Below are 26,013 nucleotides of genomic sequence, written 5' to 3'. Positions count from 1 at the left end.
TCGCAATCTCACTATGTTGAAAAGGTTTTGAAGCAATTTGGCTTCTTTGAGTGCAAACCTTCTCCAACACCTTATGATCCCAGTGTGACACTGCGAAAGAACAAGAGAATTGGTTTAGACCAATTGAGATACTCTCATATTGTCGGTTCACTCATGTATCTTGTTGGTGCAACAAGGACCGATATCTCGTTTGCTGTGAGCAAATTGAGTAGGTTCATGTCAAACCCCGGGACTGATCATTGGCATGCACTTGAGCGGGTTATGCGCTACCTGCAAGGTACAATGAGTTATGGAATTCACTATTCTGGTCAGCATGCAGTACTTGAAGGATATAGTGATTCGAACTGGATATCTGATGCAGACGAGCTTTATGCCACCAGTGGTTATGTCTTTACTATTGGTGGAGGTGCGGTGTCATGGAGGTCATGCAAGCAGACCATTTTGACGAGGTCAACCATGGAAGCCGAGCTAGCTGCACTTGACACAGCAACCGTTGAGGCAGAATGGTTGCGTGAACTCTTGATGGACTTGCCGGTGGTTGAGAAACCAATACCAGCTATCCTTATGAACTGTGACAATCAGACAGTGATTGCTAAAGTGACGAGTTCTAAGGATAATGGAAAGTCATCAAGACATGTCAAAAGACGTTTGAAGTCTGTCAGAAAGTTGAGAAACTCCGGAGTTATAAGTGTGACTTATATTTCAACAGATAAAAATCTGGCAGATCCTTTTACCAAGGGACTACCACGTAATGTGATAGAAATCGCATCGAGAGAGATGGGTATGAGACCCGAATAAAGTTGCCATGGTGGAAACCCAGTCTATGTGATCGGAGATCCTGTGAATTAGGTCCTGGGAAGAACAAGCCATTGGTGAACTGAGGAGAGTAACCTTTGACCCTCTCTAAGTAAAGATGCAATACTCTCAAATGCTGTAAGGCAGGTTGGCTTTGTGCCTTAATATGTTCTGTTGGCTTGTATTAGCGAAGATGTTGTCCTGCAGAACATTCTTTGAAAGAACACACCTATATGAGTTAGACTGTCTAACGTCGCAGTCTATGAGATTTGGGTGATCTCTAGTAAACTCATGAAGAGACCTTGGAGTACGACGTATATGCTCCACCCGAGAAGGGGACTACTGGTAGCCAAGTACTGGTCATGACTTCAAGTGAAACGCATTCACGCAAAACTTGCAATTCAAGGCATAGTCCATTGTCCAAGTTGTGGGTTGGTGTAGCTTGGAGTTCTAGGCGGAAGTTCAACTTAACAGTCTCTGCTGAAAAACTAGTATATTAAACAGTAGTGAACAGTGGCGAAAACTGCAGATGGGCATTTGAGATCTGGTGGGGGATTGTTAGGATTTATGGGCTTGGCCCAATTAAGAAATTCTAATAAATCTCAGGAAAATCTCAAAAGCTCATACAAGTGGATGGCTAGGGAATTGGTGGAACCAATAGCACCATATTGCTAGTTCTAGTGGAGTAGAGCTAGCTTAAATATGGAAGCCACACTCACTCACCAAGTCATGGATGAGAGGAGAGAGTGTGGAGAGCCACACGCGCGCGCGCTCGCCTCGCCTGGCCTGGCCGGGGCGGGGCGAAGGGCGCACGACATGCGCGTGAATGGTCCGCCAAAATCCGGCCCCTCGCCTTGCGGGGGCGCGGCTACCTTTTGCCGTTTGATTTTTTGGTTTCTTGGCTGTTACGCTTATCCTAACCGATCGCTATAAAATCTCAACTGATTGCGAGATTTTCGTGGGCGGATAAGCACGGGGTCGCGGACTCGGCCCTATAAAAGGAGCCCAGCAGCCAGCCTCCAAATCATCCCAGTTCGCTTTCGCCTCTCTTCATAGCTGAGCCGCCTTTTAGTTCCCTTCGTCCCGACCGCAGAGGTGCATCTGCGATCAGGAGAGCAGGTCTCCGGAACCCTTCGTCTTCTAGATCATGCACCGGGAGAGGGCGAATAAGGTTTTTGGGAAGCGTCTTCACGCGACTGCTCGTGATCTGCTGACCTCGTCGACCCTGCTGATTTCGCTACTTCGACATCGTCGACCCTGCTGGTTCCGACGCGTGCCATCTATCAGTAAGTCTAATCAGTACGCATCATCTGATTTGGCTTGTTATTTCAGTTCTTCTGATTTGGTCATGATTTATATTCGGAATTTAAACTGGAATTTATCTAATTATTCAACAGTGGGTACATCGTACAACAAAAGTGTTTTTGAAGTGGACAACTCTCCAGAACCGACGAGTCCAATTCCCTTGCATTTCCACCTTCCCATAAGCTCCATGCCTGAACCAATGAAACTAAGTTCTGGTCAAGTCACCAAAAGTGTTTTTGAGCTGTTCAATAGTCCGGAATTCCTTTGTACTTAAATAAGCAATGAGGTTTGGATAGTCCATTATCAGATGGGGTGAGCCAATCTTTAAGCCGCTTACAATCTCCAGTAGTAGAACACCAAAGCTATAGGTGTCAGACTTGACAGAGAATGAGCCTTCCATAGCATATTCAGGAGACATGTAACCACTATTTGAACCATTTCCGAGAAGAACAGAAATGGAATGTACAGTTTGAATTAGTTAAACTACACATATATACTTACCATGTTAAACTTTGGCTTGTGGACGAATTACTTACTATGTTCCAATGACTTGAGTAGTGTTTGCCTGTTGCTCATTTCCACAAAAAATCCTCGCCATACTGCAGAGGCAGAGGCTAGAGTGACACACACGCACATAATCAGATAGCCGTTTCCCATTTGACAAGCGAAAACAGATGTGCAAATTAGTGACAACCTGGATAATATTGTTTTAACACAAATCGCTGATGGAAAATACAACATACACTTATTGGAACACTTTCATGTACAAGCACGAATGGCTAGTGTAATTGTACGCTAGCACAGACAAGAAGAAGTTTTACAAATTTAAGTAACGATGAAACTAAAAATCTAACGCGCCTCTAGAGTTGTGATACTCATGTTATTCAGATATCTTTGCACGGATTCATTTGATCGATCAGTTTCGTAGTTCCGAACTGTAAAATATAGAGGTTCTCTTGGGGTAGGAAGTGGGGCCGTTTCATTCTCCAGCATGAACACGATGGAAGACATGAGTGGCCTCGCATTTGGATGGTCTTGGACGCACAGAAGGCCTAACTGAATACATCGTACCAGTTCCTGAAGTGAACAACTCACAGAAATTGATGAGTCCACCAATTCCCATGCATTTCCATCTTTCCATAAGCTCCATGCCTGAACCAATGAAATTAGGTTCCGATCAAGTCACTAAAAGTGTTTGGGTTATCCCAAGACGAAGCATTCCTCTGTACTTACATAAGCAATGAGGTTTGGAAAGTTTATTAGGGATGAGCTGATCTTTAAGCTGCTTACAATCTCCAGTAGTAGAACACCAAAAGCATAGGTGTCAGACTTAACAGAGAATGAGCCTTGCATAGCATACTCAGGAGACATGTAGCCGCTGTTTGAAACATTTGAGAAATAAATGGAATGCACGGTTTAAATTAGTTCAACTATAGATGTTTACCAGCTTAAACCTATAACTTTGGTGTTCTCCATTAGTAAAACACCAAAGCAATAAGTGTCAAACTTGATAGGAAAGGAACATTAAAGCATTAAAGCATTGTCGCTTGGAATGCACGAATTTGTAGGTGTAAAACACCTTCCCTTGCATATTCAGGAGACATTAAAGTGTTGTCTGAATCATTTCAAAATAATAGAATGCACAAACTGAATTAGTAAAACAGTAATATTTCACCATGTTAAGCATCAGCTGTGAATGAATTGCTTACTATGTACCAGCAACTCGTGTTGTGTTTACTTGTCGTTCGCTTCCACCAAATATCCTGGCCATACCAAAATCTGATATCTTGGGACACATATCTGTGTCCAACAAGATGTTGCTTGCTTTGAGATCTCTATGAATTATTGTTAGTCTAGAATCTTGGTGGAGATAAAGAATCCCTCTTGCCACCCCTTTAATTATCTTGAACCGGGCTGGCCAATCAAGCAATGATTTTCTTGTAGCATCTTAAAAAAAATTGTGAATAAGCAAGGACACACTATCAACCACCCTGAATACACTCCATATAAAATATTTTGCAGTATGCGAACAGAAGTCAGAACATACCAAAAAGGAAAGCATCTAAGCTTTTGTTAGGTAAGTACTCATAGATAAGTAACTTCTCGTCTTCATGAATGCAGAAACCAAGGAGTCTGACTAAGTTTCTGTGCTGCAGTTTGGCAATCAGAACAACTTCATTTCTAAACTCCTGAATCCCTTGCACAGAACCCTTACTAAGCCTTTTGACAGCGACTTCCTTGCCACCTTCCAACACTCCCTACATGAGTGCATTAGTTTGTCATCGAACTACACAACAATACAAAATATTCTTCTGCTAAACCACAAGATGAACTTTTTCATTACCTTGTAAACTTTTCCAAAACCACCTTCCCCAAGCAACTTATAATCAGAGAAATTGTTTGTTGCAATGATGATGTCTTCAAAGCTGAATGATGGAAAATCTAGATTTTCATTCCCAAATTCGTTGGGAGGATTCAAGCATAGTAGATTGTTCTGAACATTCCCTGTTTGGTGTTTCCCTAGCAGAAACGAACACCTTCATATTAATATTGTTTCATCAACTACCTAATCAACTCTACAATTTGGAAAGAAAATCAGTATCCTACCTCTTAACTTGCATAGAAGCCATATGCATGTGGTTAAAAGAAGAAAAGTAATCATAGCCGGCAGTACAATCTTTAGTACAGTGTTCTTCATCTTGTTTACTGCACAAATTTGGTCCACAAAGAGGAAACACTTTCAATATATTACCACACATTTCTTAGAAGTAAATGTCTTATTAACCACGGAAAACATTTCATTCTAACCATACCTTACATTATTGTCAACGTTTGACAAACTGTAATTGCTTTGTGGTCATTTACGATTTTTTTTTAAAAAAAATGGTGCTTGTGTGAGTAAAAGACATTTCATGAGCATTTAAAGCTTTACTAGATGAACTGGTGAAATTGTTACGCTCTTAGCACTTGATGAGATACGACATGGTTCTGGAGAAGTAGAAACACAAGATAACAGAAGATGACATCTTTTCCGTGGATGGCAGGCAGAACTCAGCTGGTGATGCAGAGCAAGGCTGCGACAAGGTTGATTATATATGCAGTAGCAAATAAAAGTAAAAACTGTGGTTAGTTCATAACTTCATACAAATTGCCACTGCAGGAAAGGGAACACAATTGATGCCTTGGTGGTCTTGCTTACAGTTGAGCCCAATTGAGCCAGCATCAAACGACAGAAACTGCCACTGATCCCTGCTTTAACTGTACTAGAATACCTAGTAAAATGTTCATGAATAGGTCAATACGTGCATGAGGGAAGTTAAAACAATACCTGGTGAGCTGGAGACCCGGAGATACAGGTTCTCACCAAATGTGTTACCGAACTTCTCAGCATCGATAAGCTCCCCCATCCAGACCAAGCACCTTGTTGTGTCAATCGTCGAGTCAACATTTTGCAGGTTATCATAAGCATACGCTGTGCAGGAGCAGTTGTTGCTGCACTCTGCAGTGCACTGGTCAAAGCTTCTATTCTTGATGTATAAGAACTTGTCAGGAGTCTTCATGGTGGGCAAGGTTAAGAATGTATCTCCATCACCACATTTGAGCTCCTCCTTTCTCCGACATCCTTGGGAAAAATCAAGACCAATGGGCTCAAACCCATCAAGGCACTTGCAAGACGGAACAGTCTCAGTGCTATCACAGTAGGCGAACGGGCCACAGAAGGCATAACGGTCACAGGCTGAACTGGGGAATTGTACAAAGACTGTCCAAGAGGATGTTTTGAGGTTCCATCTTCGGTAGGTAAACAAGCCCGTGTAATCCAGGCTTACGCGTATGATCGGTGCGCCATCAGAGACGGTGAGTTTGATGTAGTAGTCATCCCCTGTGCCGCCTGTTATTGTTTCGTACATCGTGAAGCTGGTGTTGTCCTCGAATGTGCCGAATGTCACCTCACCACCCCACGCAGCTCTCCGCCAGAATGGCCTCGTCCCATTCCAAGTGACAATCTGGAGATCTGAGCTTGAGTCGCCACCCATGGAGAAGTTGCCGCTGGATGGATCATCAGGCCCCTTCCAGGCAACAAGGCGCCTAGCACTAGCAGCAGCATCAGACGAGCTCAACGATAAACTTACACCAGGGATGACGGTGTCGGTCAGGTGATCAAAGCTCTCCCATATGGCAGTACCATCTATCGACTGGATAACCAAGTTCCCCGAGTCGAGCAGGACGACGGCAGCAGTTCCACCGCCTCCTGCACTGATGCTGCTTCTCGTCATCCAGATAGTGTGGCCTGTGGAGTCTAACAAGACAAGGTCAGAACTGTTGGTAAAAGCTAGCTTCGTCCCTGGCACATCTGTAGTGATTGGGTTGTCGCGGTTGGCGATCCACACGTATGTGCGCTCAGGGATGTTGTTGTACCATATGCCGACATATGAACTCGAACTTGAGTTTGTCAGGGAGAAGAAGCCGAGAGCAAAGACTCCACCATGTGAGATCAACATGTCGCCCGGCAGGAGTGGCTTTGCAGGTGTTAGCCTGTCGTCGGATTGGCATGAACAAGCCATGGACAGCAAGAATATGAAAACAGGCAGGTAAAGGTATGCCATGCCCGTTGGTATAAGGTTCTGGGCAAGGAGATATGAGCAGAATTATAGCTAAGACTCACTGGATGATCCCTCAGAAAATTCAACTCAGATGATTAGAAGAAGGCGAGTTCTCAGACTTTTCTGCCACTCTTGACTGAAATGTGGTTCTTGTCTTGTCTGTTCTGACAAAAAAATTTCTGACGATAGGATAGCGCCATCAGCTGTTGACTTGTTGTTCGTTGAAGCTCAGATTTTCGGGCTCGCACGGCGGCGTGACGAAGCGAGTTGACAAAACAAGTGCAAGAACTAACGGCATGACAAGGCGAGTTGACAAAGCACTGCAAGAACTAATATAAGACTATCCGCAACCGTTCCCTCTAAATTTTCCCCCCTAAATATTACTATGCAGCCACGTCAGCAAGATTCTCTCTCCTATATTCACTCGTCCCGCAACCGTTCCCCCTAAATTTTCTCTTATATATCCCTCTACTCATTAAATATACATTTCCATATAACTAACATAACCAACTTCATTTTCTTTTTATTTTATATGTTTTCATACGTTCGGCATTGTGCGCTCGTTTTAAAAAAATGAAAAAATATTTTTTGTTTGTTTTCAATTACGGAAAAGATGTAATACAAGATTTCAGTTTAAAATTAATTTCGTAATGTCAAACTTTACTTCTCCATAGTACTCCGTCATAACAATTTCACAGATATTTGTACGCAATATGATTTAACCACGCTTATGCTTGAATCATACTAGTTCAGTCGTACACAGGAAGCCACGCTTGTCTTCGACCGAAAGCCACGTTTCACTTACGTTGTAAGCCAAGGTTGGCTTCCGACGTAAGCCAGTAGCTTCTCCCTGAAGCCACATTTCTCTCGTCTATATATATGCAATGTTTGTCTTCAAATATGTACTTACATATACCACTTGTTCCACAAGTAAGCCGTTGCTCGAAATGTCTCCCAGTCGTAGACAACATGATTCGGATTCAAGTGATAGTGACGACGAAACACTTCTGCTAGTTAATCTTCTTACCCTCAACATTGAGGCTAGACGCCTTCACCGACGACGTTCCGGATTACCTCGCCGCCTCATTCGCAGGGATCATTTTGCTGGAGAAAACCTTATCCACCATCACTACTTCGGGCTGAACCCGGTGTATCCATCGCACGTGTTTCGTAGAAGGTACGCACATCATGTATTTCTAAGAGGTTATGATAATTCCATAGTATTTACCACGATCCTATGTTATTTTCTTTAGGTTTCGCATGAGTAGGCCTCTGTTTCTCCGCATTTTGCAAGGAATTCAACAGCAGGATACATACTTTACACAAAGGGTTGACGCAACAGGCATGCCAGGACTCGGTCCCCTACAAAAAAAGTATGTGCAGCACTGCGCATACTCGCATATGGGTTACCTTCTGATGCGGTAGACGAGTACATTCAAATCGGGGAGTCTACAGCTAGGGAATGTCTTCAGCATTTTTGTCGCGCAATCATAGAATATTTTAGTGCCTGGTATCTACGGACTCCTAATGAAGCTGACATAACACGTATCATGCACAGTAGCGAGTCAAGGGGTTTTCCTGGAATGTTGGGTTCCATAGATTGCATGCATTGGGAGTGGCGTAACTGTCCTACATCCTGGCGTGGTCAGTTTTGTGGTCGAAATGGTAGAGCGTCCATGATACTAGAGGCGGTAGCAACTTATGATCTATGGATTTGGCATGCATTTTTTGGCATGCCAGGGACAAACAATGACGTTAACGTGCTGCACCGATCACCAGTCTTCGACCCTTTGACAACTGGTCGAATGCCACCAGTCAATTACACAGTAAATGGGCATGCTTACAACTTCGGATATTACTTAGCTGATGGTATTTACCCGAACTGGCCTACTTTTGTGAAAGCTATCAGACACCCGTATGAGGAAAAGAAAGTGTATTTCACACAAATGCAAGATAGTTGCCGAAAAGATATTGAGCGTGCTTTCGGAGTTCTTCAAGCATGGTGGGCGGTGCTCCGTGGTCCAGCATATGGTTGGGATCGCAATCGTTTAACAGAGATAATCACAGCTCGCATCATCATGCACAATATGATTGTGGAAGACGAAGGCCCTTTTGCTGCTAATACTGATTTCGGAGATAACACTTCAGGCATCGACGCATCTCAACTAATTGGAGAAGGAAGGGCGGAATGGGTCATTAACCACTTTGATCTTCGTCGGCAAGATAGGTCGTGCTCACTCCAAAATGATCTTGTCGAGCATTTGTGGGCTCGACGTGGCACCATGTAAACGTGTCGTTTCATTCGTACGTTGTTTCAACTTGAAATCAGCTATTGTAATTCACTGTTATGTCGTACTTATGCGGCTTGCCATAAATAACCTCTATTATATGACTCGTGTTTGGGCTCCCTACATAATTATGTTTTACATACACAAATTGTTTGAACCATGTGGACCATATAAATGTAAAGCAGACCAACAATATGAGTGTGTACCAATTGACGCAAACAATCGAATTCAGTACAAACATCATAAATTGTTCACAACAAATCCATGACATACAAATGCATCATATAATCTTCTAACATGGTTCCACTCCTGGCCACAATTATTGTCTATTACAACATAACACAACATAAAATACAGCTAATATGTCCTGCACGATTTATGGTTCGAACTAAGTAGAATGTTCTCAACAAAGATGTCACATAAAAACTGTCCACGCCAGGAATGATGTCGACGCCATGTGACAGAACGTTACAAATTACTCAAACTTAAAAATAAACTGCTGCAACTTCTTTTTCTGTTCCTTCATGAGAATCCAAACTTCTGGATCAACATCTGCCTCATTCGTTGAACACATCATCTGTAATCGTGATTGGGCCGATTCGAGTTCTTGAAGTTTCAATTCCCTTTGTCTAATTATGACTTTCTGTGCTTCCAATTCCAACCTCTTTTTCTCAAATTCCATGTCTTCTTCTGAGCTCTTGTCTTTCTTTTCACACTTTTCAATTGACCTCTGAATTTGTTTTTCTGTCATTTCTTGCAAACGGCTTAAGTACTCTGTAGAAGAGGAAGATGCACCTTTCTTTCTCTCAGATTTACTGTAATCACGACCTCTCGGTCGTTTGCCTGTCAACCCAGCAGAACCACTATCAGTTTCAAGTGCCTCAACAGATGGATTACCTGAAGATCCAATAGATTTTGCATTTAAGCCTCGGAAGGAATGTCCTTGACATATACTCTCCCATTTCGGTTCACCCTTCAGTTTATGCCAGCAATGCATATAATGGAATGGTTTCTGTTCGTCGTGTGCAAACAAGGTTGCCGCCTTTGAAGTCTGCAGAAATATGAGATGAATTAGACAAATGTAATAACAAGTATGCACTACTAAATTATTAACATGATTTAAACTCTATATGATTTGCCTTACCTTATCGTCATCAGTTAAGCCACTTTGGTTCTCTCTTAATACTCTTGCGTAGTAGCCAGAGAACTTACTCACATCAGCTCTAATCTTGTCCCATCTGCTGCTAAGTGCTCTGTTCAGTCTACAAGGGTACTGGCCCCTCTGTTCGTTGTACCTTTTTTCAATTCAAGCCCAAAGCCCCTCCCTTCTTTGTCCAGTGTGCACAATTGGGTCACTGCTTATTTGCAACCATGTTGTGCAAAGGAGAAGGTCTTCAGGAGCTGTAAAGTTTTGTTCCTTGGACTTCTTATTTTTCAAAACAGGAGCTGCAATTTTTTCTGGACTATTGATGTCCTGAACACTATGTTCAGCATCTGAGTCAAGGTTGACAGGTATGGAAGGTATAGTATTCGAACCCTGCAATGATGTACTTGTATTTGAAGGAGGATAGGAGTCACCAAAAGGAGGAGGTTCCACTGAACCGAGAGGATTCCTGACAAAGTTCAAGTAATGGTTCCAATACACTGCAGACTGTGAGGCAGGAATCATGGTTGATTGGGAAGTAGAATTTCCAGTCTGCATGGGAGCCCACATTGTAGTTGGACCTTGGCCAGGATTAGGAAAATTGAGGTTGGCCATCATGTTGTAATCCATTGGAGGCTGCTGCATGAAGCCCGTAGGCCATATAGGGGGTTGAGGGGGAAATAGCTGTGTACTTGTTGTATTTGACATCGGCTGCGAAGATGTCGCATTGTTTGCTTGCTCCATTCTAGTATATGTCCACATGCCATAGATTTAGTGAAATCTTTTAAACTCAAAGAAATCGACAGTACTAGTAAAACATTAGAACACATCAAGCATTTAAAGGAGCACAATATTATATAAAGGTCGCCATGAACTGTCTGAGTAGCAACAGCAGCACATTAACACAACAGACTAAACAAAATAGACATAATAAGCTGACATCATTGTAGCTTATTATCAGTACGTTGGACTTAGACTTGGACATAGATGAGAACAGATATTGTCGTTTACAAGCACATAACCTAACAGTTGGCGCCCTTGCACGACTACTTAGACGTTGAAAAGGATGACATCTACCTCGAACTGGAATACATGCCTAATATATATTCCAGTAGCTGGTACGAGTCGACCTATCTGAGTCGCTGAAGTACCACTCATCAGACACATCGGGGCAGTAGAACTCCTCTTCATCAATAGATGGTTCAGTAACTGTTGGAGGGGTCGACGGAGATGTAGGCTCAACACTTATGTCATCGCCATCGTACTTAACAATTTCTGGAAATGCTTGCACTTTTGCCTCTAAGGCATCTTGTTGCAGCAATTCTAGCTTATCTTTGATGGCATACAAGGTTCTAGCTACGATCTCTTCATCATGCATGTGGTCTAAAGCATGATCTACTAAACCACCCAGTGTTTTTGTGGCATCCTCGGCACAGTCTACAAGGACTTTCAGCAAAGCCTTCATGTTATCTTCTGTCGAGGATGCCATGATCAAATGTGCTGCAAACAATTAATAAATGAAGTAACAACTGCATAGGCTTACAAAGCAGATAGGCATCATGGAATTAATAAGTTGGAAATAACTACAACAAAAAATGTAGGCACAGACATGTAACAAAAAGGAACCATATAGGCATCAGGGAATTATGCAGTACATCGAAACACAGATATATGTGACATAATATTGTTGTTTGTTAACAAGCATATATCAGTCAATAATAGGTATAGAGGTATTGTACAAATATCCTTAAAGCTGAGTAAGGAAACTTTGTGTGAGATATATCTGTACTGCATCATTGGTAAAAGAACAGAATATAGTGCGGTGACATTTAGTGCATAAGTATGTTTTCACAAATATGTGTAGTCCATGAAAAGTGGAAACACAGATACATGTGACATACTGATGTAGAATGTTAAGAGGCTTTGATGTGTCAATAATACGAAGACAAGTATAAATTTGTATCATGAATTGAAGAACTATATGAAATAAGAAACATATATTTCACAATTCACTGGTTACAATTGCTCAGAAAGCTGAATAATGAATATATGAACTGTTAAATAATTAAAATGTACAAGTTTCAAAACATGATGAGGCTAATAAGCAAGTTACAAAATAAATGGACAACTCATGATTTGTTTAGAACAAGAGGGACACACAAGTCCGGACTATTTGCACTTGTTGTGCTTAAGCTGTAGCAGGAATTGTGCATCGTTTTGTTTGAAACTTGTACATTTAAATGATACTCTGTAGCAGGAATGATACTCTCCTGCTTATAACAGGAAATGTGGGAGACAAAACAAATTTTGTCCTAAAATGTTGCATATGAATAGGACATATAAGTAGCTACAAATGTCATATTTGTAATCACACTAGTAACCATATAATTATGCCCCCAGACAAGAACAGAAACTAAAAAAATGTGCCCCGCAATCTATGGTAGGTATTAAGTTGGTTGTCGTAGTAATCACCCTCAACGCATCTATCGTGGACCACATTAATTTACAGTTCTGTGATGACTCCTTGAACTGTCTTCATGAAACCCTAACCGAACGACCAAATCTAAGGTTACTTTGGCGGCTAGATAGTACTGGAATCCGTTGATTCACATGAGTTCGGTCTACTACGGAACTCGAACCTAAAATTTTCGAATATGAAGTAAGAAAGAAGTTACTGCTAAGAGGGGGAAGACCATGTTCGTACCTGCAGAGCTGAAGATCCGGCCCGCAACAACAAGATTCGAACCGATGAACTCTGGATCTAAGCGAGCCGTCGATGGTCGGAGAGGAAATCCACCGATGGGGAGACGTACCGCCAAAACGGACTGGGATTTGTGGCCGCTTCCGCTTCCGAGGCGAACGGACTTCACTCGTCAGCAACAGGACGTGGTCGTCGTCGGCGCCGACCTCCTCCGGCTCCGAATCGGCCTTGCGCCGCCAGATCCGCCGCCGCGTCGCCCCTTCTCGCCCGCGTTCCCGAGAGCCGTCCAGAGGAAGCGAAGTGGACCTGGAACTTTCCGCCGTCTCGCGCGGGCGCCGGCTTCCGCGAGAAGAGCGCGTAGCGGAGTGCACAGTCCTCCCCTTCATCTGGCGTGAGAGAGAAGGGGAGCGCGTCGGAGAGTTGCCCGTAGGGCTTGCCGCTGCGTGCGCTAGGGGCTACTGTAGCCGCTAAACTATGAACAGTGCAAGTGGAGGGAAGGGGAAGGGCCGCGCTGCAGATAGTCTAAAGCCTTCCATTCTATCAACGTCGCTGCTGCAGTGCCACGGTGTGCGGGCTGCTGAAGGAAGCGTAAGTAGAGAGAAGTGGCGAGAGACTGCAAAGCACGTATTGAAAAGTCATATTTTTTTCCTTCCGTACAAGCTTGAATATAGATAAATTTGGCATGAACATGGTATAGCTTATCGAGTTATCGAAATTTTGGTGCTAAAATCAAAATTGCTGGTACAATGTTCATTTTTTTATATGAATAAAGACCTTGAACACTGTGTCGTCTATTTCTGCGCTAAGATGACTCTAAACGGGAAAAATGGTGAACTATCCATAGGTTTATAGACAGAATTTGTTATGAGGCACTAAAAGTGGAGTCTATAGAACATAAAAAAAATCTAATACGCTGATGGACGAGTACGTGTTGATTCATTGATTGTACGCCAAAACTAGGTTTGGATGAGCATTAAAATGGGAGCAACGCTGTATTCTAGATAAACTCTGCAGTCTTTTTTTTTTCCCTTGGAAGATGGAAAACTGAGATGACTTTTGGCTTGTCTTACTTCACTGCTGCTGTCACCTGCATGAGACTTGGAAAGTGCGCTAACATGCGGTTTGACGCTTTAAGCTCGTGAAATGGTAAGCGCAATAATTGGTGAACTCACATTGCAAGCATGCAAGAACAGTTCAACCCCACCCAGTCTTGCTGCAAGACCCTTGCTCGACGGCACCATCGACACCAACAAGACATGACAGTTGGAAAGGAGAATCCGTTTGAGATCATCTTTTCAACAAAAAAAAAACCCGAAGAATTTCTGATCGAATCGATCATCAAAGAAAACATTTAGGAGACCGTGAGCCAGACACATCTCAAAGTGTTTTCGTAGAGCACGAGCAGAGCATCGAAAACACGGCTAAAGTAAGTAGTAAGTACGCCCCAAACCTGCAAACGAACCGGCGATTTTAGCGGATAATTGCTTGCTCTTCGTAGCATTACAAAATCTAGTTTCGTAGTGCGATTTATTGTCCGAATGGGGAAAAAAGGTAAAGCAGATGCTAAGAATGAAGAGTTGAATATTGTTTCTGGAACTTCAGGGGAAGCGTGTCTAGTCTGAGTCAAGCTGGCAATTCTGAAAAGTACTTTTCTGCAGATAAAGAAGGATGAATCCTGCTGCACAGGTAAGGTCAATTGGAATAACTCAAAACGTGAAGATTATGAAGATTGAAGAGCACTCATTTTCTGACTTGACACGTTCAGGCAGGAAGTTAGATCAATCCAAAAGTTTCTGTACCACAAGTCAAGTCAGGGGGCACTCTGCATCAAAGGAAAAAAAAACGTGCACAACAGGCAAATAAACTGTCTGGAGACTAGGATAAAAGAAAAATATATATATAAGCAATAAAATGCTCAGTTCTTGATAATAAGATGCATTTTTGGCCTAAAACGGGTGTCCAGTTGTCCACTGCTTGCAAATCAAAATCCAGAGGGAACAAAAAATCTGCACCAGCTGCAGAGGCTGTGACTTCACATGCGCGCAAAATCAGGTAGCCATATTCCACTTCACAATTTTTTTCTTCAAAAATTCTCCATTTGACAAACGGAAAAAAGGTGCACAGATTAGTGACAAACTGACAATATGGGGAATATTTTTATAACACAAATTGCTGTTGGAAAATACAACGTATTTAATGGAACACTTTTGTGTACAAATATGAACGGCTAGTGTAAATGTACAATAACACAGATTAAAAATGTCTACAAATTTAAGGAACGATGAAGCGAAATGTCTAACGCGCCTCTAGAGTTGTGATACTCATGTTATTCAGAGACCTCTGCATGTATTCATTTGATCGATCAGTTCCGTAATTCCTAACTGTAAAATATAGAGGTTCTTCTGGTGTAGGAAGTGGAGCTGTCTCATTCTCTAGCATGAACACGATGGATGACATGAGTGGCCTTGCATTTGGAGGGTCTTGGACGCACAAAAGCCCTAACTGAACACACCGTACAAGTTCCTGAAGTGAATAACTCACAGAAATTGATGAGTCGACCAATTCCAATGCATTTCCATCTTTCCACAAGCTCCATGCCTGAACCAATGAAATTAGATTTTGGTCAAGTCGCTAAAAGTGTTTGGCATGGTCAAAAAGCAAGCATTCCCTCTGTACGTACATAAGCGATGAGGCTTGGAAAGTTCATTAGGGATGAGCTGATCTTTAAGCCGCTTACAATCTCAAGTAGCAGAACACCAAAAGCATAGGTGTCAGACTTAACAGAGAATGAGCCTTCCATGGCATACTCAGGAGACATGTAACCGCTGTTTGAAACATTTCAGAAATAAATGGAATGTACGGTTTGAATTAGTTCAACTACAGATATTTAACAGTTTAAACCTATATCTTTGGTGTACTCCATTAGTAAAACACCAAAGCTATAGGTGTCAAACTTGATAGGAAAGGAACATTCCATTGATCCAGGAGACATTAGAACAAAACAATGGAATGCACAGATCGTCAAATCCAATTAGTAAAACTGTAATACTTCACCATGTTAAGCATCAGCTGTGAATGAATTACTTACTATGTTCCAGCAACTCGTGTTGTATTTACTTGTTGTTCGCTTCCACTAAAAATCCTGGCTGTACCAAAATCTGATATCTTGGGACACATATCTGTGTCCAACAAGATGTTGCTTGCTTTGAGATCTCTATGAATTATTGTTAGTCTAGAATCTTGGTGAAGATAGAGAATTCCTCTTGCAACCCCTTTAATTATTTTGAACCGGACTGGCCAATCAAGCAAAGATTTTCTTGTACCATCTTCAAAGATTTTTGTGAACAAACTGTCAGGTGTCAGCCACCATGATACACTTGATACAAATTGTTTTACAGTATGCGAACATTAGTCAGAACATACCAAAAAGGAAAGCATCTAAGCTTCTGTTAGGTAAGTACTCATAGATAAGTAACTTCTCATCTTCATGAATGCAGAAACCAAGAAGTCTGACTAAGTTTCTGTGCTGCAGTTTGGCAATCAGAATAACTTCGTTTATAAACTCCTGGATCCCTTGAACAGAACCCTTGCTAAGCCTTTTGATAGCAACTTCCTTGCCACCTTCCAGCACTCCCTAAATGGGTGCACCATTGAAATGATTGAATTACACGACACAAAATATTCTTCTAGTGAACCACTAGATGAACTTTTTCATTACCTTGTAAACTTTTCCAAAACCACCTTCCCCGAGCAACTTGTGCTCAGAGAAATTATTTGTTGCAGTGATGATGTCTTCAAAGCTAACTGATGGAAGATCTAGATTTTTCAGTCCCAAGTTCGCTGGAAGGATTCAGGCATAGTAAATTGTTCTGAGAATTCCTTCTTTGGTGTTTCCCTGGCAGAAACGAACACCTTCAAATTAGTATTGTTTCTTGAAGTACCTAATCAACTCTACATTTTGAAAAGTAAAGCAATACCCTACCTCTTGACTTGCATACAAGCCATATGCATGTGATTAAAAGAAGAAAAGTACCCGTAGCCACGGGTACAATCTTTAGTACAGTGCTCTTCTTCTTGCTTACTGCATAAATGTGATCCACAAAGAGAAAACACTGTTTCAATATATTGCCACACATTTCTTAGAAGTAAATGTCTTATAAACCTTGAAAAACATTTCATTCTGACCACACCTAACATTAGACAAATGGTTCTTCTGTGAGCAAGACATCTTGGTAACATGAGCATTTAAAGCTTTACAAGGTGAACTGGTAAAATCCTTAAGCTCTGAAGACATGAATGACATATAAGTGGTTCTTAAGAAGTAGAATCACAGTATCACAGAACATTACAGTTTTTGTGTGGAAGGCAGGCAGAACTCAGCTGGTGACGCCTAGCAAGGCTGTGACAAGGTTGAACATATATGCAATAGCAGAAGTTAAAACTGTGGCTAGCATGGAGTTTTTGAAGTGTACAACTCATACAAATTGTCACTCCAGCAAGGGAGCACAGTTTATGGTTTTGAGGTCTTGCCTACAATTGAGCCAGCATCAGACGACAGAAAATGTCAGACCCATGCTTTAATTGTACTAGCATACCTATTAAAATGTCCATGAACAGGTCACACGAGCGCGAGGAAAGTTAAAATAATACCTGGTGAGGTGGGGACCCGGAAATATAGGTTCTCACCAAATGTGTTACTAAGTTTCTCTGCATCGATAAGCTCCCCCATCCAGACCAAGCACCTTGTCGTGTCATGCGTTGTGTCAACATTTTGCAGGTTAGCATAAGCATACGCTGTGCATGAGCAGTTGTTACTGCACTCTGCAGTGCATTGGTCAAAACTTCTGTTCTTGATGTACAAGAACTTGTCAGGAGTCTTCATAGATGGCAAGGTTAAGAATTTATCTCCGCCACCACATTTCAGCTCCTCCTTTCTCCGACATCCTTGGGAAAAATCAAGACCATCGCCTCAAACCCATCAAGGCACTTGCAAGTAGGAACAGACTCAGTGCCATCACAGTAGGCAAACGGGCCACAAAAGGCATAATGTGCACACGCTGTACTTGGGAATTGTCCGAAAACTGCCCATGAGGATGTGTTGACGTTCCATCTTCGGAAAGTTAACATGCCCGTGTAATCCAGAGTTAAGCGTATACTTGGTGACCCTTCAGAGACAGTGAGTTTCATGTAGTATCCATCCCCTGTGTCAACTATTGTTTCGTACACCATGAAGCTGGTGTTGCCCTCAAATGTGCCGAATGTCACTTCACCACCCCATGCGGCTCTCCGCCAATATGGCCGTGTCCCATTCCAAGTAACAATCTGGAGATCTGAGCTTGAGTCGCCACCCATGGAGAAGTTGCTGCTGGATGGATCATCAGGCCCCTTCCAGGCAACAAGGCGCTTAGCAACATCAGACGAGCTCAATGAAAAACTTACATCAGGGACCATGGTGTCAGTCGGATAATGGAAGCTCTCCCATATGTCAGTGCCATTTTGTGATTGGACAACAAAGTTCCCCGAGTCGAGCAGGATGGCAGCAGTTCCACCTTCTCCTGCAGTGATGTTGTTTTTTGTCATCCAGATAGTGTGGCCTGTGGAGTCTAACAAGACAAGGTCAGAACTGTTGGTAAAAACTAGCTTCCCGGGCGCATTGGTGGTAATTGGGTTGTCACGGTTGGCAATCCACACATATGTGCGCTCAGGGATGTTGTTGTACCATATGCCAACATATGAGCTCGAAGTTGAGTTTTTCAGGGAGAAGAAGCCAAGAGCAAAGACACCACCATTTGATATGAGAACATCACCATGCAAGAGCGGCTTTGCAGGTGTTAGCCTGTCAACGGATTGGCAAAAACAAACCATGAACTGGAAGATCAAAACAGGCAGATAAAGGTAAGCCATGGCGATTAGACCTTGTTGGTAAGTTGGTATAATGCTGTGGAGGAGACAGCAAGGAAATAGCACGCTAAGACCCATGACCCCTCAGATATTTGAACTCGAAGGGGTAGGGAATGGGTCGAGTACTCCGATTTGCGGTTCTTGTCAGTTGAGAAATTTGAATGAGATTGGAGGACTAATCCAGCTTAGTGGACAAAAAAAATTAGACTACAGGGGTCATCAGTTGTTTGGTGAAGCTGAGAATTCAGGCGCAAACTGAGGACGAAGGGATATATACATGAAATGTCTAACTCTGGAGACTTAGGATATCGGCATGAGCTGTTGGAAGATTGGATGACCAGAGCCTCGCTGGAAATATATATACATGGGGTGTTTGGTTTCTAGTGACTAATTTTTAGTCCCTACATTTTATTCCATTTTAGTTTCAAAATTACCGAATATAGAAACTAAAACTCTTTTTAGTTTCTATATTTGACAATTTATAGACTAAAATAGAATAAAATGATAGAACTAAACAATAGTCCCTAGAAACCAAACATCCTCATATGTCGAAGGTGTCAGCTAGTAGCCTAGTACAATCGTGGATTATTCAGCATTGCAACTGGTCTACTGAGGAGAATTGCATACCAAGAACAACACTGACATATGGGTCATCGTGCTAGTGACGCGCCAATCTAGAATGGTACTTCCTACTAGAAGGAAATGCAGAGAAATCAAGTAGATAGGAACTCCGGACTCGCACGGCGGCGGGACACGGTGAATTGACAAGAGGGAGATGCCGACAGGTTGGCTGGTTACCGTCACATGGAGTTTCGAACTCCCAATGGATGATATCTTGCCGCGGCCGGGGCAGGTCGATATCATTGGGCCGGTGGCAAATGGTCCAAGGGTTTCCGACGGTTTCCGACTACGAACCTTACATCCGGGCCGGAGGGCATTGCGAATGGTAGGCGGTCGGAAGTAGAGGCGCAACCGGTTATAGTGGCGGGGGTATGGGTAGGATGGCGGCGAGGTAAAGGGAAGGAAGATAAGGCACGCAGTGGCTGCGGCGGCGGCATGACCGACGGGCTGCGAAGCGCGGGTGCCGGCGACTCCGGCCGTTCCCTTCCGAGGTCCGCTCGACGGTGTTTGGGATTAGCTGGGCTGCGGAATCATCGATGGGCTGCAGGCTGCGCTGGGTCCACAATGGGCTTACGCTGATCCGGGAGGAAGCTACCGTGAGCGTCGGGCCTTATTAGGCTTTGAAGGAAGGCACGCGATCGCCTTCCTTTTGGGCTGGAGTACGTTATGGGCTAGGTGCCGTCTCTATGGTCCGCGTCCACCGCTGGTGCGTAACAGAAGAACTGAACAACTGAAGAAAAAACCAACAGTTAAGAAAATATACGAACTTGTTAAGAACTGAACTTGTTCGCAGGATAATCTTAGGATTATAAAAAAACAAAACAAAACTCAGAGTCTGGTGCGTAACAGAATACTGAGCAATTGAATAAAAATCCAATGACAAAACTCAGAGTCTGGTGCGTAGCAGAAGAACTGAACAACTGAAGAAAAAACCAATGTCATGTCATGTGGAATAGGAATATGTCAGGTCGAAATATAGCATCGATTCTTGATGCATCACTCGCAACTATTTCATTCTCGCATACACTGTACCTGAACTAGGTGTTTTCTATGTAATGAGCTCACAGACAGAACATACACCTATTGCTGGAGTTCTCTAGTCCATCTACAGTTAAGAAAAGATTTGTTTTACACCTGCAAATCGCTAAAATACACGCAGAGAGTAAGTTGCCATTGTACATCTAAGATCTAACGGCCTTCTAGCACCGTGAGGCTATAATGTCATGCACATACAATGCATGTTGTCACTGGCTCCTCTAGGCTCACCATGCCTAAGTGCAAAATACACAGGTTGCATTGGTACTGGTCACAACTGCTGACATGAAAGGGCCTGCAGCTTGGACTGTGTTGAACACACAAGAGGCCTATATGGACGCATCGTGAAGCTTCTTCAGGGCAGCAACTCTCCATAGTTGAAGAGCCCACTAGTTTCTCTACTTCTCCATCTTTCCATAAGTTCCAGGCGTGAACAGAAATAAAATTTACCAGTGGGCTCACCCTCTGTTGTCTGTGGATTCCTTTAGTTCTGAACTCTATGCATTTCGATACTTAGATATGAGATAAGGCCGGTCAGGAAAATCCATGGTAATGTGTGTCGACCGAATCCTTAATCCACTTACAATCTCCAGCATTAGAACGCCAGGTGTCCGGTTTGACTGAAAAGGCACCTTCGATTACATATTCAGAAGTCACGTAACCACTGTGCAAATGGTTTGACCTATAAAGTAAGTCTGCATATGGTTTGACAAAAAGAGCAGGCATGTATAAATCCAAAATGAATAAGCAGCAACGCGGCAACACTTTCACCCATGTTGTCAGCGGACGGCGGCGGCGACATAAAACGCGCGTGCGGCCGGTGGATGGTCCGTCAAACACGGGTTTGTTTGTTGGTAGGGCTCTCCAAGGGCCGAGTTCTTATGAATAAAATACTAGTCAATGGCCCAATAAGAAACAGAAAGGTAACAGTTTCCGGATCTCGCGAGCGGGGCAACGGGATGTGTGTATATATATATATATCTATCTATCCATCGATCTCGCCCCGGGCTACTCCAAAATATCCAGCTTTTTCCTGCGGCAAACTACCTGGCCGCCATCTCCTCCGATCCCTCGGCATACGTCTCCATCGGCCGGGCGACCGAGATGGCGACGCCCTCCAGCATGACGTCGACGGAGAAGGAGAAAGCCATCGACGACTGGCTGCCCATCACCTCGTCCAGGAACGCCAAATGGTGGTACTCCGCCTTCCACAACGTCACGGCCATGGTCGGCGCCGGCGTCCTCAGCCTGCCCTACGCAATGTCCGAGCTCGGCTGGTACGTGGCATCCATCTGATCTGGTCTTAATTGTTGTCCTCGCCTCGATCGGCATGCAATATTGTGCCTTGCATGCATCTGTCGTCGCGATCGATCCATTTAACTGATCGATGGATATATGGATCTGCATGCGTGAACGAACTAACACACCGCATGCGTGCAGGGGTCCCGGCGTGGTCGCCATGGTCCTGTCTTGGGTGATCACCCTGTACACGCTGTGGCAGATGGTCGAGATGCACGAGTGCGTCCCCGGGAAGCGTTTCGACCGCTACCACGAGCTGGGCCAGCACGCGTTCGGCGATAAGCTGGGCCTCTGGATCGTCGTCCCGCAGCAGCTCATCGTCGAGATCGGCGTCTGCATCGTCTACATGGTCACCGGCGGCAAGTCGTTCGAGAAGTGCTACACCGTCGCCTGCCCGGACTGCAAGCCGCTCCGCACCAGCTCGTGGATCATGGTCTTCGCCGCCATCCACCTGCTGCTCTCGCAGCTGCCCAACTTCAACTCCATCACGCTCGTCTCCCTCGCCGCCGCAGTCATGTCGCTCACGTAAGGATCGATCTATATATTATTGCCGTACGTCTGTCATTACTACTAATTACTCGCTCTGATGATCGATGGATTATTGATCGCTTGGATCGGATCATGCATGATGGATTGAATGATTCTATGCATGCAACGCAACAACGCATATCGCACAATGCAGCTACTCGACGATTGCATGGGCGGCGTCGGCGCACAAGGGGCGGCACTCGGCCGTGGACTACAGCATGAAGGCGTCGACGACGACGGGGCAGACGTTCAACTTCCTGAGCGCGCTCGGGGACGTGGCGTTCGCGTACGCGGGGCACAACGTGGTGCTGGAGATCCAGGCCACCATCCCGTCCACGCCAGACAAGCCGTCCAAGAAGCCCATGTGGCAGGGCGTCGTCCTCGCCTACCTCGTCGTCGCCATCTGCTACCTCCCGGTGGCGTTCGTCGGCTACTACGTCTTCGGCAACGCCGTCGACGACAACATCCTCATCACCCTCGAGAAGCCACGCTGGCTCATCGCCGCCGCCAACATCTTCGTCGTCGTGCACGTCATCGGCAGCTACCAGGTGGTCCCAAATAACCTCCCGCGCGCGTATTGCTGCGTCGTTAGTATTGGTGACGGCTACGCGCGCACAGTACACTAACATATAATTAGTGCAGATCTACGCCATGCCCGTGTTCGACATGCTCGAGACGTTCCTGGTGAAGAAACTCCGGTTCAAGCCAGGCATGCCTCTCCGTTTGATAGCGCGCTCGCTCTATGTTGGTAAGTACTTGTATATATATACACATTAATTCAACGTACGTACGCATTGAACTGATCTGATTACATATGCATCTTTTGTCGTGCGTGCAGTGCTGACAGCTCTGGTTGGCATCGCCGTGCCGTTCTTCGGGGGGCTGCTAGGGTTCTTTGGTGGCTTCGCATTTGCGCCGACAACCTACTACGTGAGAGATCTGTCCTTTAGAATTCAGCATCAATTAGTTTTCTTTATTTCAGCCCATCCTAATTCCTAACTAAGCACTTCATGACCAAACAGCTTCCGTGCATTCTGTGGTTGAAGATTAAGAAGCCAAAGAAGTTCAGCCTCTCTTGGTTCATCAACTGGGTCAGTCAGATCTATTCTTCTTGTCGTTGTTGTTGTTTTACCTCTACAATTAATGTACATGGCGCATTATTATCTATTATTCCATCTGCAATTTGGTGAAGCGCTGATATATATGTATAGTGCTAATAACATGCTTCGACATGGCCTGCAGTTCTGCATCATAGTCGGCGTGCTCCTGACGGTGCTTGCGCCCATTGGTGGCCTCCGGTCGATCGTCGTCAACGCCTCCACCTACAAGTTCTTCTCGTGATCGGGTTATCCCCTCGCGCCCCATGCATTGCGGCGCCCCTAGGGATATTAGTTAGCTAGCTAGCAAGATAAACATTAGCAGGTAGCTAGGTTTAAACTTTTTTATGCCATATATGGTGTGTGTGAGTGTGTTTGGAACTTGGTTTAATTTGTGCTATCGCTAAGTCGTCGTCGTTCACTTTCTAAAGAGATGTGATAGTGTTAATTTGCCTGTTTGGGCCGATAAACAAACCATGCACTCGCATTGCACGGCACGGCTGAGACAATAGTTATACATGACGAGCCTAAAACCATGCTGCACGTGTCGGTACGGTTATCGTGACCGCGTAAATAGGATCAGCACCCAGTCACGCCATTCCATTGCGAGGCAATTCTTGTGTTTTTTCCATTGCTTCAGTAAATACCGGCCGTCAGTTCTCGATTTCGTCGGTCTGTTAGATTGATCGGAAAGCACCTAGAAAATTGCCAGGTACATTATAAAAAAATCGATCCATGTGCCCGAAAAATCGCCACATCTTGATAAATATCACACTTTAATTTCCTCGCGATCTCGTTACGTGGTCGTTCCCTGCACATTGTAAGAATATCACACTTTCTTGCGCAAAATTAGAATTCTAATGATAAATATATTTGATTTAGCCTCGCGATAAACATGACTACCAGTTACCGAGATTGTATCACTCATAAGATTTTCTTTAATTGAAACAGCCCTATTTTACAATTTTTATCAGATATGACTCAATACTATATCTCATATTAGTGACATATTCTTGTTTCTATATAATTTTCAGCATTTAGTTTCCTAAGAGCATCTCCAATAATGTCTCAAATTGAAATATGGGGTACATGGTTCTATAAAAAAACTACTCCAACAATACCTCATTTCATAAAATTTGGTAAAAAAAACTAAAGGGTACACTCTCAATTGCATCAAATATATTACACCGTAGTGAGTTACCCTATAATCTAGATTTAAGGTTTTACTGTTGGAGCGGAATATTTTGTTAGTACCCTAAATTCTACAAAATATATTATTTTTAAATTATAGAGCGTTTTATAATTCACGTTCTTCAAGCTGCTCTAATTATGCATTTTCTTTCCTAGAAATATGATTTAGTGTTTGACTCTTGGAGCTCAAATTGTTTTTAGTGCCCTAGACACTTTAAATTATGTAGTATTTAAGTTTTGGGGCATTATTTTAAGGCACTTGTGCTATCCGCCAGCTATGTCAAATAAAAAAAAAGAAAATATATTTGTTTACGGGCTATATACTATTTTTAAATCTCGAATTGGATTTGAATCTTTTTAAGGCTGATTTGGTGTTAAGAGAATTGAGGGGATTAATGGAGGAGGAAATCTCTGCTATTCGTTAGAGAGGATCAGGGGAAAATTAGTTATTTTCACCTTCACCCCCCTAATTATAGATGTAATAAAAACTGAGCAAAAAGTAATATATCAAATCAAATTATATGCGAGCAAATACATAGAGACGCACTAATAAGTGAAACAAAAAGATACATTAATAATGAAAATGAAGAACTCTAGACGTTGTACAAAGACTACATTATAGCCAATGCCATTCCAAACACTAAATTGTAAAGCGTCGATCGGCCACTCTTTATTTATCGTGTAGATTGTTTAGGGTGTGCTTAAATGAACAAATTAAATGTTTTTTTTATAAAATACTACTTAAAATATACATATCCAGGTATGTGCAACAGTTATTTACACATGTACAAACTAGAAAAAAATGTAACAAATATTTTTGGGAAGAAAGTTAAACCCCTTTGGATAGTATATTTCCGGTCTCTTAACTTGTGAGTGTGTTAACATGGTTCATAAATTTTTAAAATATGTCTATTAAGGTCATATTCTCCTTTTGATCTCACTTAAGTCACACTCGGTCGAAAAGAACCGATGTATCGTCATATCGTGTCTCATCGTTCCTATGTTCCTATGTCATGTGGGCTTCCCACGTCATGTCTTTTTTCCTCCTCTCTTCCCTTCTCTGAAGACGGCGGCGAGAGCTGCCCCCTTGTCAGAAGCCTAGCGCTCGTGCTCTGGTTTACTCTAGCTACGACGACACCATCTACTACTTAGAGATCATGAGTACCAACAGCTTGAGGCCTTGAGTCCAGCTTGAAGACGTATACACGGGAGCGGCACACGAGTGGCTAAAAAAAACAGAAAAAATCGCATCCTGAGTTCCTGATCTCCGCCACCAAAAGTTACGTCAGGATGGCGGTGGATCCGAGCAGGCGGCGGCCGGGGCACCATCGGGCGATGAACGACGTCCTGTTGACGCTTACATATATAGTCGCCGACGTGCAGAGACCCAGCCGCTTGTGCGCGCCGGCCTCGCTGTAGCCAGCGTGGATGTAGATCGTGCCCAGCAGCAGTGGCGGAGGCACCGCCCAGCCTGCTCGAGCTTCGCCTTCGCCGGCCCAAGATGAAA

The 26,013-nt window shown here is 43.6% G+C and overlaps 2 protein-coding genes, 1 long non-coding RNA gene and 1 pseudogene across 5 annotated transcripts; 1 reads left to right on the top strand and 3 right to left on the bottom strand.

The window, feature by feature from the left end:
• Window positions 1-2,773: 2,773 nt before the first annotated feature.
• Window positions 2,774-6,862, bottom strand: LOC103645890 (G-type lectin S-receptor-like serine/threonine-protein kinase B120). Of its 3 annotated transcripts, none has more exons than XR_002267056.3 (7): window positions 5,429-6,862; window positions 4,708-4,806; window positions 4,445-4,620; window positions 4,148-4,358; window positions 3,810-4,047; window positions 3,334-3,393; window positions 2,774-3,252 (listed from the first exon to the last, which is right to left on the bottom strand). XR_002267056.3 is itself a non-coding variant. In XM_008670607.4 (7 exons), exons 1-7 carry the CDS (start codon window positions 6,702-6,704, stop codon window positions 2,950-2,952), a joined length of 2,448 nt encoding a protein of 815 aa, XP_008668829.1. In that variant the 5' UTR covers window positions 6,705-6,862; the 3' UTR covers window positions 2,774-2,949. The 3 variants fall into 3 exon arrangements, 1 of the variants encoding a protein (XP_008668829.1); XR_002267055.3 differs by having other exon boundaries at window positions 3,334-3,478; window positions 3,817-4,047; XM_008670607.4 differs by having other exon boundaries at window positions 3,334-3,478.
• Window positions 6,863-10,969: 4,107 nt separating this feature from the next.
• LOC111590817 (uncharacterized) lies at window positions 10,970-13,402 on the bottom strand. The gene is made up of 2 exons (XR_002749928.2): window positions 12,838-13,402; window positions 10,970-11,633 (listed from the first exon to the last, which is right to left on the bottom strand). It is a non-coding gene; the product is annotated as an uncharacterized lncRNA (long non-coding RNA).
• Window positions 13,403-14,959: 1,557 nt separating this feature from the next.
• On the bottom strand, window positions 14,960-19,867 carry LOC103645889 (G-type lectin S-receptor-like serine/threonine-protein kinase B120; annotated as a pseudogene).
• A 1,549-nt stretch (window positions 19,868-21,416) lies between these two features.
• LOC100283144 (AATL2) lies at window positions 21,417-23,831 on the top strand. Its single transcript, NM_001156046.1, has 7 exons — window positions 21,417-21,668; window positions 21,832-22,215; window positions 22,373-22,766; window positions 22,861-22,966; window positions 23,057-23,148; window positions 23,241-23,309; window positions 23,461-23,831. The coding sequence occupies exons 1-7, from the start codon at window positions 21,496-21,498 to the stop codon at window positions 23,557-23,559; spliced, it is 1,317 nt and encodes a 438-aa protein (NP_001149518.1). The 5' UTR covers window positions 21,417-21,495; the 3' UTR covers window positions 23,560-23,831.
• The last annotated feature ends 2,182 nt before the right edge of the window (window positions 23,832-26,013 follow it).

Source organism: Zea mays, chromosome 2 (assembly GCF_902167145.1).
Source record: "Zea mays cultivar B73 chromosome 2, Zm-B73-REFERENCE-NAM-5.0, whole genome shotgun sequence".
Classification (NCBI taxonomy): Eukaryota; Viridiplantae; Streptophyta; class Magnoliopsida; order Poales; family Poaceae; genus Zea; species Zea mays.
Note: the sequence above shows the minus strand (reverse complement) of the source record. Positions and strands in the feature narration are given on the sequence as shown.